We start from the raw sequence: 12,515 nt of genomic DNA on the forward strand, positions 1-12,515 counted from the left end.
GAAACTCAAATTTGGTGCACCTTACTTTTTTTTTTTAACAAACTAGCTAGCATTGTAGGAACTGGGAAAGAGCCTTTGCCTCCTTCTGTCTATTTCCAGTTTCTATTTGCAAATTCATATGGCCTCTTTGTTTTGTTTTTTCACCCTAAAACAACCACTCAAATAAGTAAATTACTTGGAGAGACCTGTCAGGCCATGAAAACACACCACATTCGCCACGGGTTGAAATATGCTTTCTCTGATTCGTTTTGCAGGTACAACAGTACCCAGACAGAAAGCTATTTTCTCATTCTTTGAAGAGTTGTGATTTCTAACATCAAGCCATATGCTGCTCAAACTGCTGGAGAGGTTGAGCACTGCCCAAAGGGTTCTTCAAAGCAAGCGCAGAGCGAGTATGCATGTGCACAACTGGGAGAGAGTTGGGAGAGAAGTATTAGGAGATTTTAACCAGTTCCCAGAGTACCAAACCCCAGCTAGAGATGGGCATTGCTAAACAGATTCAGATATGCGTGAGCATGGAATCAGCAACTCAGAGGAGTATTTGCAAGAACTCAATAGAGGCCAGAGGTTGGATCCCTGTGGCTTCCTGTGATGGGGCAGATGGATGATGGAGCTGGAAACTCAGGAGCTAATTGCAACAGCTTTTGAGGATATATTTGTAAGCTTTTGAAACACACGGCCTCTTTGACATGAGTTTGTTGATGCTTTTGTTATTTAATGCTGTTTTAGTCAGCCATTTTTTACATATTGTTTTTGCCCATGAAAAAGTGAATCCTGTAACAAAGCTTCATCTTCTCAGTGTCATTTAACTTGTCGGATAATTTTTTTTTTTTTTCTTAGTAATTTTGACTCATTTACCGGCTGGTGGGGTGATTAATACAAGCTACCATTTTTTAAGGGGCCATGATGTGCCAAGCACCTGCTACATGCTTCACATGCATCATTACCAACTCTCACAAGAACCCTGCAGGAGAATGTTGTTTCCCTACTTAGAAGAATGGAGAAACCGAAGTTAAGAGAGTTTAAGTAATTTGCCCAGAGGAGAAAAGAGTACAAGTGGGATTAGAGCCCAGTCAGTTCAAACCTCGGTCATTGACTTTCTTTTGTGGGGGGGTGGGGGGGACGGACCCAAGATCTTTTCTCACTTCTGCTCTGTCTTCAATACGCTTGCCATTATCTCACTTATTTTAGTGACTTTTAAATTCTGTCACAAAACCAGACTTTCCTTTCTTAGTTTTTTTCCTCTTTCCTTTATATACCAACAACAAGTAAAACCAGGGGGTTCGACTATGGACAGAAGTCCTTCCCATGGTAGTGTACAGTGGTCAAAGGCTGAGGAGTCATTTAGGTATAAATCTGCTAGGAAGACCCAAGAGGTAAATAACGTGAAGGAAAAAGACCAACGGGCCAACGATGGGATCCATGGATGGCATGCAGACTCACGATAAGGTTAGAGAACAGCAATCAGGGGCCAACCCAGCTGTACAGAACAGCTTTGAGCTACTGATGCATGAGCTTATCAAAACAGCTTAGACTTAGAGCATCAGAAGCCGAGTAGGAAACAGAAGAGGTGTGAAGTGTCTGGTGCATTTGGAAAACACCAGGTGGACTAGTGTGGTGTAGTTTAGAGTTCAACAATAGAATGGGATAGAATGAGGGAGAATGTCAGTCCATCACCTAGTCGCAGTGTGTGTATGAATTTTCTATTGCTGCTGTAATAAATTATGATACATTTGTTGTTGTTGTTAGTTGCCATTGCGTTGACTCCAACTCATTGCCACCTTATGTATAACAGAAGGAAGTGTTACTCAGTCCTGGGCCATCTTCATGATCACTGGTATTTCTGAGCCCATTGTTGTGGCTATTGTGTGAGTCTATCTTATGGAGGATTTCCCTCATTTTTGCTGACCTTCTACTTTAGCAAACATGATGTCCTTTTCTAGGGATTGGTCTTTACTGATGACATGTCCAAAGTAAACAAGCCAGAGTTTCACATCCTCACTTTTGAGGAACATTCCAGGCTTCTAAGGAACAAACTCACTGTCATACACTTAGCAGCTTAAAACAATGCAAACTTTATCTCATGGTTCAGTAGGTCAGAAGTCCAGGTTGGCTCTGCTGGTTTCTCTGCTCCAGATTTCACCAGGCCAAAACCAAGGGCTCTTACTGGGAGTCTCTGGGAAAAATCTGCCTCCAGTGTCACTCAGGTTGTTGGCTATATACAGTTCTATGCACTTGGCAGGCTGAGGGTCAAGTTTCCTGGATAGCTGTCACACAAGGGTCCTCCTCAGCTGCTAGAGGCCCCCCACATTTCTTGGCTCATGGCTGTCTTCCTCCGCTTTCAAAGCCAGCAGCAGTGGAGTGGGTCAAGTTCTTCTCATGCTTTGACTCTGACTTCCTCTTTTGCTACATCTTTCTGACTGACTCTGCTGTATGCCTCTTCTGCTTTTAAGGGCTTGAGTGATTACGTTGGCCCCACCTGGATAATCCAGGAGACTTTCTCTATTTTAGGATCAGCTGGTTAGCAACTTGAGTCCATCTGCAAAGTCTTTTTAGGCCAGTACCTGCATTAGCGTTTGAATAAACAGGGAATGGGAATCTTGAGGGGACATCTTTAGGATTCTTTCTACCACATCTGTTAGCACATTCACCTACATTTGCCACATCTTGGTGGGTTTTAAGCAGTGCCACATTTTTTTTTAAGTGTCAGCCTAGATTCCTGACACTTACTGAAACCTCCAAACATCCTTGGGGAGAGTTGTCCCCCTTTCTGTTCCAAACTTCTGATTATCTCAGCCCTGTCCTCTAAGCTCTCTCCCACTCTAGAGGTTTTCTATAAACCTCTCTCTGATCCTCCTCATTGCTTTGCTGTCCATCAGCACTGCCTTCATTATTGACTGAGCAAATAGCATTTTTGCTGCTCTATTGTGTTCTGAAAAGCTTTCAACAAATTCTCTTGAGCCTTGGATACCCAGTCAAGCGCTGATGACCCTAGAAAATCCCAATACTGGGAATCACATTTTTTGTTTTTTGTAAACATCAGAGGCCTCTTGGGAATCTCTTTGAGTGCTTTTTTCTTGCTAACATATATAATCATTTCAAAAAACTAGGAAGGGGAAAAAAAAAAAAAAAACCTAACTAAATTAAAACCAAACCCAGTGCCGTCGAGTCGATTCTGACTCATAGCGACCCTATAGGACAGAGTAGAACTGCCCCATAGAGTTTCCAAGGAGCACCTGGCGGATTCGAACTGCCAACCCTTTGGTTAGCAGCCGTAGTACTTAACCACTATGCCACCAGGGTTTCCATTTGTATTAGTAATTTACATTTGTTAATAATCTCAACAATCTTAGGGGCTATACTTCACAATACTAAGGATTGAGGCAATGGTTCCCACGATTTATTGTGCATCAGGAGCTAGCTAAAAATGCAAACTGCTGGGCTCACATCAAAGGCTTAGTAAATCCAAGTGAGATCTCAGCAAATGTGCATTTGGCTATGATTGCAGGAAAGCATTAAGAGTTAAGAAATGTGCCTAGGTTCCTACAGCTACTAAGTAGCAGCAAGATGTAAACTGAAGTCTAGGACTAAGATTTCCCCAAGGACACCTTGCAAGTGAGTCTCTCACTGTATTATTCCTGAGCAAGATTTTCCACACTGTACAGCCACTGGTCTTCAGCACCCCTCAGTAATATCCTGGTGGTGCCCAAAGCATGTTGGAAGAGATATCTTATTGCTTTATACCAGTTAATGAATCGGATTGAGCCCTTTGTTCAATTCAAGAGAAAGAGAATGAACATTTATTAAGAGAAAGGAAATAAACATTTATTAAGCGCCACCTATGTGCACAAAAGGAACCCTGCTAGTGCTGTGGTTAAATCCTCAGCCGCTAAGCAAAAGGTCGGCAGTTCAAACTCACCAGCCACTCCATGAGAGAAAGAGGTGGTAGTCTGCTTCCAATTATGGCCTTGGAAACCCTATAGGGCAGTTCTACTCTGTCCTACAGGATTGCTATGAGTCAGTAATGACTCAACGGCAATGGGGTTTATGTTCATATAGTTGGCACTACAAGAGCTACAGAATTGTCTTAGCTCTTGTAGACTAAGTACATCTTACTGAAAAAGTGAGGCACTTTTCAAACAACATCTCATTTAATCCTTACATCGATGCTTTGGGATATTATTATCCTTATTTTATAGATGAAAAATTAAGGCTGAATTGGTGAATAACCTCAGAGAGGTTACAAAAGTCACACAATGTCTTGCAGCCAGTTAAAGGGAACGTCAGGATCTAAACCTAGGTGTCTGACTCAAAAGTTCATCTTTTTTCCATTCATCTAAGCTTCTCTTCTAAGATCAAAAATCCTAATCTTTACATAAGCGTTTTATATCCATAATCTAGGATGTTGAAATATCTGTTGCAGTTGTTTGCGTATTTTTGGCCATCATGTGCAGCTGTCAGACATCTCTAACTATTAATTACAAGTTCTGTCTCTTACAGTTCTCATTATACAATGGCCAAAATAAATAAAATGTGCTTACCACTGCAACTCTCCCCATGGGGCTTCCCCCCACATTCAATCGTGTCACCTAAACATTCAGAATAGGCACGCGCGCATGCACACACACACACACACACACACACTCCTTCCACTTTTGCTCCCCCCCACCCCATTTCCTCTTATTGATGGAACAAGTCAGACTTTAGCCAGTGTATCAGCTCATCTGGCCTCTCCTAGCCTTCTCATCTGTTACAAAGCTGCACCTCCCCCAGAACATCCCTGGCATTCTCAGGGCTCTGTCACCAGAGCCTACCAAGACTGCTCCTCAAGGTCCCTCTGTAAGCAGCTGAGCAGTTCACTAGGCAGGCACTCCTTAGAAGGTACAGTCTTAAGCTGACTGCTGTTTGACTTTTGCCAAGGCAGGGCTGAAGCTGCAGGTATTTGGGAGAGAATCAAATAGACTTGATAATCATTTGTCTTTCTGGTGTCTCCATCTGTGTATCAGGTGAGGTGTCAAGGAAGCAGGGACCCCAGACCATAATAATTTCACATATCAGAGAGAAATGTCCTTCACTGAGGCACATTTCTGCAGCATGACCCTGGTATCAACAGTGAGGGGATATTGCAGATGACTATGGGAGGACTGGTCTTGCTCCTTCCCTTTTGATACTAAGTACCTTCTGTATAATCTATGTAATAAATTCCTTCTAGAATTTTTTCCCAGGAATGCTCTTGATTCCACTGGAGGCCAAATGTGTTTTATTTATCAGGAAAAGCTATCTCACCCAAAATAGCTAGAGCCTAGGGTATCAGGTGAGGACGGGTAAGAGACAGTGGGGGAGGTAAGCAAGTACATGCTCCAGAAGAGGCACATGAGACACATGAAGGCATGTCTACTGTGAACTGAGGGCAGCAGGAGGATTTTTAGTGGGGGAACAACATGGTGAGATTTGCATTTGAGAACGATCACTGGCTGGATATTAGAAAGGACCATAATTAGAAATGGAGATTTGCTTGGAGGCTTTCCCAGCAATCAGGAAGGACATAATGGTGGCCTGAATTAAGGAAGTGATGATTGAGGATGGATTCAAAAAGATTCGGGCAATCCAATATACAGAACTTGGAGACTGGTCAAATATGGCAAGGGAGGGAAAAGTCAAGGAAGAGGGCTCCCAGATTTCTATTTGAGCAATTGAATGGTGCTTATGCCCTACAACAGGCCAGGACAGGTCCTTAAGTCTGGGCTGGGAGTAGAATCTGGAGAGAGCGATTGAATGAGGGTGGGGAAATGAAGGACAGGACCTGTGTAGACCATTCAACTCCCCTGGTTTAACTCCAAGTACGTACTACTACTTTGTTAAACTCAGGACCATAAACACTTAAAAACCAATTGCCGTCAAGTCGACTGTCATAGCAACCGCATGTGTGTCAGAGTAGAACTGTACTCCACAGAGTTTTCAATGGCTGATTTTTCAGAAGTAGGTTTCCAGGCCTTTCTTCCAAGGTGCCTCTGGATGGACTTGAACTTCCAACTTTTGTTTAGCAGCCAAGTGCATTAACCATTTGCACTGCCCAGGGACTCCATACACAATCTCGTTGTTGTCAGTTGCCGTTGAGTGGACTCCAACTCATGTGACCTTATGTGTAACAGAATGAGAGGTTGCCTGGTCCTTCACCATCTCCATGATCTTCAATGTTTTTGAGCCCACTGTTGAGACTATTGTGTCAGTCTGTCTCCTTGAGAGTTTTCCTCACTTTCACTGACCCTCTGCCAAACGTGGTGTCCTTTTCTAGCAACTGGTTTTTCCTGAGTAAATGTATATTATATGAATTTGTTCTGTAATGTGAAAACCTAAAGTAAATTCCGGTATTGGAGCCCACAGGCTTCGGGCTAGGATTAAAGAAACCAGCAGTCTTTGTCCTCTAGAAATACACTGAGAGAGAGGACACCTGATGAAGGGAAAACAGGAAGGTGGGAGGGTGAACAAATCTTGACAGCATCCAAATCTAGCATTCTGTTCAGTTCTGGGATCTCTCAGACATGGACATATCCCTATAAGCATATGGTTCTGATTGACTTTAATGGGATTCCCTTGCAAGCCACAGATTCTAAAGTATCCCCTAGTAGGTAAAACATTTCTAGGAGACATATTATTTTACCCTGAATACCCCCCGGATGCTGTTACGGGGAATTGTGACAGCAGCAGAACACAGAGTAAGATCATCTTTTCCTAGAATGCCACTGTTACGCGTTGATTTCTGTATATATAAGAAGAGACCCCTTTTGAAAAAGGGAAAAATGTACTTAATTCCATGGAATCTTCCTATAGTGTTTGTTTTGTTTTTGTTTAATCCAAGGGTAAGACACATTCTTTTGGGGAGGATGGGATAGTTTTTCCCAGGTCTGGAGACTCAACAATTTAGTAGGCGTTTCACGTTCAGCTCACAAAAAGGGGATTTGCATATGAACTTGTTTCAGCAAGAAAACACATCTGAACATGTTTCATGGGAACTGTCTCTCTCCGTGGCAGCTTCGTTTGGCCATCTCCTTCTTTTCTTTTCTTCATCCCTGCAGGTCACCGGATTGAAACTGTCCCAGGACCTCGATGATCTTGCCATTCTGTACCTGGCCACAGTTCAAGCCATTGCTGTAAGACACTTTTAATGCCATTTTTAAGAAGATTTAAGGCTATCCGTAAACTTTAGGCCACATGTTCCCCAAGATACATCATATGTTTTGGTGACAGAGATTCATAATTAAAAGGGGGGTTGCGAAAAAGAGACACTTTTCTGTTGGGAAGGAAATGTTGCTGAAGGCCCTCACTCACTTTACTAATAATGTCACATAGCTGAAAGCTGAAACGTGTTAGTCTTTGAACATCATACTTGCCATTTGTCTAATTTGTCCTCCAAATGCATTTACAGCAGCCAGATGCCAGGTATGTTTACATTAAGAAAAGCTGCTGTTAAGAATGTCCAAATTTCTAAAATGCATATTGTTTACTTTACAAAAGGATTCATTATGGTGTCCCTTTAAATAATAATCTTCCTTAGAACATGAAAGTGTTTGTTTTTAGCTAATTAGCTGCTTAAATGAGAGGTTTAGAAGGCTAGGGAAGTGGGGCAATTTAAATCTAAAATGTTAGGAACTCCTAAACTGAAGATTAATCAAAAATGAAAACAGAATCCTAGAAGCTCAAAGATCACGGTCCAGGAAATCTTATTCTTTAGAGGTGGTCTGTGGGTGGGCTACAAGAGGGCTCTAAAGTCCCAAAATCACACATGAAAGCCCAGCTGTGTGCAGATGTTAGAGGGTGCATTTTGGAAGAGTGGGCCATGGCTTTCCAGGTCTCAGAGCAGGTAACCAAATAAAAAAAAGAAAAAATGAAACCCGTTGCTGTCGAGTCAATTCCAACTCACAGTGACCCTATAGGACAGAGTAGAGCTGCCTCATAGGGTTTCCAAGGAGTGGCTGGAAACTCCTTTTGGTTGGCAATAATTAATCCAGGGAGGCTTAGCCACTTCTAGAAAGAAAATAGGAACCAACCAAAGGAAAATCCGTTTACTAAATTTTGATTCAAACTTGATTTTTCAGAAGCATATCTATTTATACAGACTTTTCCAGTTTGTTAATGTTATATGGATTTCTATTTATATACTACTTAATTATCCTGTTTCTCCAATCACTTTCATAACCTTGTTAGTTCAAAATAGTAAAACTGCGTGCGTATTTATCCATGTCACCGACAAACGTGCTTTTCACACGCTCAGATTTATCCAGGGTGCCATGTGCAACACGAGAGCAGAACTTCCCTACTACTAAAGAAACATACCGTCTTTAATGCAACTACAAAGGAGTATGGAATTGGCCCACTTAATTAGATTAAACAGTCCTTTTTAGCTTATGGACCAGTTCACTGTGTCTTCCTGAAGCAGCTATCTATCTTATTGATTTAATGGTTTGGCCAGTTCAGTAAAATCAATCAAATTGCTTTATGCATGGAAATTTGGTCAAAAAATGGACAATTCTGACATTTATCAAAATGGAGGGAGTGCAGAGTGAGATGAAAATGGAGAACAAAAGGATGCATCAGTAGTAACGACAATTATTTGGTGATCCTGTTTTACAATAATGATTATAACAGTGGTAAAAAAGAAAGATTTTTTTTTTCTTTTTTAATAAATAACACAGCTTTAGGAGTGGTTGATTATGTGTTGGGCACTGTGCTAAACACTTTACACACATTATCTAGTTTAACTTTATGAGGTGGGTATTATAATCCCCATTCCACAGATTAGAAACACTAAACCTCAGTCCAGTTAATTAACTTGCTCAAAGTCATACAGTTAGTAAGTAGCAGAGCTGGAATTTGAACTTACAACTTTTGAAAATAAAACTGGATATGTGAAGTATTGAGTATTTGTTTTTTGATTTCTTAATGTTATTGTATGAAGGGTTTTATATAGAATGTATCACCTCCATTGAAATGAATAATCCTGGAAAATCAAAGCTGTGATGTTTCCCCTCCTGAGTACCTGCTAAGAGGTGGACATGCAGGATAAGGCCAAACAGTATGGGCCCAGGGGCACCATCACATAATTGTAATGACTGTCACCTTTCACTGGGCATTGACTCTGTGCCAGGTACCACGCAGAGTGCCTCACCTGCCTGTGGTTTAAGGCAGAGTAGGTGGGATTATCCTCATTTTACAGAGGGAAGACCTTTGGACTAAAGTCAGACAGCTAGTGAGTGGTGGTGGTGGTGGTTATTGTTAGCTGCCCTCAAGTCAGCCTGACTCATGGCAGCCCCACTCACAGGAAAATGAAAGACTGTCCAGTCCTGCGCCATCCCCATTATCACTTGTAGATTAGACTGTTGTGATCTATAGGGTTTTTGTTGGCTGATTTACAGAAGTAGGCCTCTCTTCCTAGACTGTCTTGGTTTGGGAGCGCCACTAATCCTTGCTTACTATCATAGCAACACACACACCTCCATTGACAGATGGGTAGTGGCTACATATGAAATGCACTGGCCAGGAATCAAAGCTGGATCTCCCTCAAGGGTGGCAAGAATTCTACTACTGAACCACCACTACCCCCAGGTACTGGTAGAGTGGCAATTTGAACCTCTGCCTGTCTCACAACAAGCCCTGGTGACACAGCTGCTAACCAAAAGGAGGTTGATTCAAACCCACCAGCCTCCTGTAGGAGAAAGATGTGGCAATCTGCTTCCATAAAGATTCCAGCCATAGAAACCCTGTGGGGCAGTACTACTGTCCTAGAGGGCCGCTATGAGTCGAAATCAACTTGGTGGCACACAACAACATCTGTCTTACACTCGGACTCCTGCTCTATCCATTTTGCCATACTGTGTTTTATTTGACCTGTAAAAGCTACATGGTGGAAATGAGCTTTCAGGCATTCTCAAGAACAGTTATTACTTGCTACATCTTGGAAAACATTAATTTGGCTGGGGATTGTCTCACAGAGGTCCCCTTCCTGGTAAGAACACTGCATCAGAAGTCCAGGAATGCATAAATGAGGTTCAGCTTAATGCAGGCAGGAGGGAGAGAGAAGCTAGCTACATTTTCCCAGCTACCACACAATTGGAAAATCAATCGTGTATTAAAAGCTATAATATTTATTCTCGCCATTGTCTTAATGATCTTTATAATACCACAAAGGGAAGGCATTTTCAGATAGATTTTCAGATAAGACTTTATTATGGAGTCGGTTGAACTGTGAGGAGCTCCGTCTGCTTTGCAGAGGTATCTGGATGTGCTGACCTTTTAGGCAATAGTGTGCATTTTAATGAATCATTCTGATAACAGGTATTTTCCTAGGATGTTTCATTTGAAAAAGAATTTCATTGGCCTGGAACGTTGAACTCACACTTATTTGTTGTTCATAACTTAAACGAATTCCTCCGTATAGTAGTATCTATTGGTTGGTATTTTGTAGGAATGGAATAAAGTTAAAGAGAGATCCTAATGAAGTTAACTTGGGACTGTGCAAATTCTCCATGAAGTAAAATTCTCTCTTGATCAAGCTTAATTGAAAGACCTGTCAAACAACCAGTTTTATCCATAGCCTGTTCATCTATAGTTTTCTTTTCAGAAAAGACCTTTAGAGCATACTATTTGCATTTGAAGTCTCTCAATTTGCATTTTGTTGTGCATATTCCCAGTGGAATAGCCTAATTTTAATTTAAATTCTCTGTGAAAACATTTTTTCCAGAAAGGTGAGCACAAAATCATTTTAGCACAAAGCCCTTTGGCAGGGCATTTAAGGAGGGAGGGGCGAGTCACAGCCTGGAGTCTGGGACACCGAAAGGGAATGGCCTGTAAAGGCTTGCTGGGGTGGGAAATTTCAGTGGACAATGCAGTGTGGGCCAGAGATGGCTGTCACAGTCCCTCTCAAGGGAGTGCCTCTTATTCATAACACTTCTTTCCTTTTCCCAGAGAATGTGCTGTGGCTTACCCTTGTCTCAGGCCTGCTCATCAAGTGGGCCCAAGTCCCTGGTCTTAGAAATATCAGAATATCCGTTTTGCATGGCATTTCCATGCAAATTGAGAGACAGCTAACACCCCCCAGCACACACACACACACACACACACACACACACACACACACACACACACAAGGACTGTATTGCCTAAGGTATATAATGTAACTCCACTGAATTTCAGTTCCCAGCTCTCTAAAGTGGGAATAACAATACACAGTTTTCAAGTATGTCTTAAGATTAGAGATAACATTAAAGTGCATAGCAGGGTACCTCCCAGTACCAGTTGTCACTGAGTTGATTCCAACTCATGGCAGCCCCATGTGTGTCAGAACAGAAATATGCTCCATAGAGTTTTCAGTGACTTTCCAGGCATTTCTTTTAAGGTGCCTATGATTTTTTTATGGATAGACTTTTAAGGTAAAAAAAAAATTTTTTTTTTTTTTTTATGTCTATGGGTAGAAGCTCTAACTTCTTGGTTAGCAGCCAAGGGTATTAATAGTTTGTACTGCCCAGGGACTCTGCAGGGTACCTAGCATACAGCTAATACTCAGAGTAGCTTTCCTTTGTAAGAACCTTCCGTGGGCTGAACTCTGGGCTACCAGTTTTACATATGCTGTCTACATCAGCAGCTGCTTAAGGAATATATTACTGTATTTCATCAAGTCTAAGACTACTTTTTTTTTTTTTTGGCATGTTAACGTTTCTGACAATCCGTATCATCTCCAACTGAGTTAATATGGTATTATTATTCCCATTTTAAAATGAAGATTGAGTCTTAGAAAGGCTAGGTACAAGGTTAATACAGGAAATAAGTGAAATGCCCGAGTGCCATCCTAGCTTTTTTTTTTTTAATTCAAAACCCATGCTCTTAGCTATTACAGGCTCATGCCTTAGAGTAGGCTAAGGTTACCTGGAATCCACAGACACCAAGCGATCCATGGTGGACTCAAGGGCATTGTAGACCTCCTGAAATTATTTGTATTTTTGAATGCGAACTGTTTTTTCTAGGGAGGTCAATGGGTTTTGTCCTATTCTCAAGGGGGTTCATGACCCCCAAAAAGCTTAAGCAAGAACATCTGGGGCTAATCAGCTGTATTCAATAAGCAGGATCTGGCCTTATACAGTACAACGTGTTTTAATTTTTTAAACACATTACATCTGTGTATTATTTTGGGCAGCCCAAATTTCATCTAATTCATATTCTTACCAGATTCACACATAGCTTCAGTGAACCCTAAAGACCTCTGGACTGGAACTGCTGTGTCTTTTGCTCCTGAATGGGTCCCTCATCATTTACTCCACAGTGATCAGGATTTCATGTTCTGTGGTCCACAGATCACCCTCTAATCACTCCCTCCCCTGAAACACCCCCAGGCCCAGGGCAGACAGCTCTCCAGACAGCTTCTAGTGCCTTACATCCCACTCCCTCTGGGCCTGGGTCAGGCAAACATCTGGTCTCCTCCCAAGTCCCCTTCCTTTACCTTGATAAAACTTCTGATCCTTCAC

The 12,515-nt window shown here is 41.8% G+C and overlaps 1 protein-coding gene across 18 annotated transcripts in view; it reads left to right on the forward strand.

Moving 5' to 3' along the window:
* The window catches only part of FGGY (FGGY carbohydrate kinase domain containing), a 627,007-nt gene that overhangs the window by 441,248 nt on the left and 173,244 nt on the right, over positions 1-12,515 (forward strand). For all 18 annotated transcript variants that reach the window (XR_007516666.1, XR_007516664.1, XR_007516665.1 and 15 more), the window contains one exon: positions 7,077-7,151. Coding sequence is in view for 13 of the 18 variants with exons in the window: in XM_049879407.1 (XP_049735364.1) it covers positions 7,077-7,151 (75 nt within the window). In the remaining 5 variants the exon portion in view is untranslated. The remainder of the gene's footprint in view (positions 1-7,076; positions 7,152-12,515) is intronic.

This window comes from Elephas maximus, chromosome 3 (assembly GCF_024166365.1).
Source record: "Elephas maximus indicus isolate mEleMax1 chromosome 3, mEleMax1 primary haplotype, whole genome shotgun sequence".
Taxonomy (NCBI): Eukaryota; Metazoa; Chordata; class Mammalia; order Proboscidea; family Elephantidae; genus Elephas; species Elephas maximus.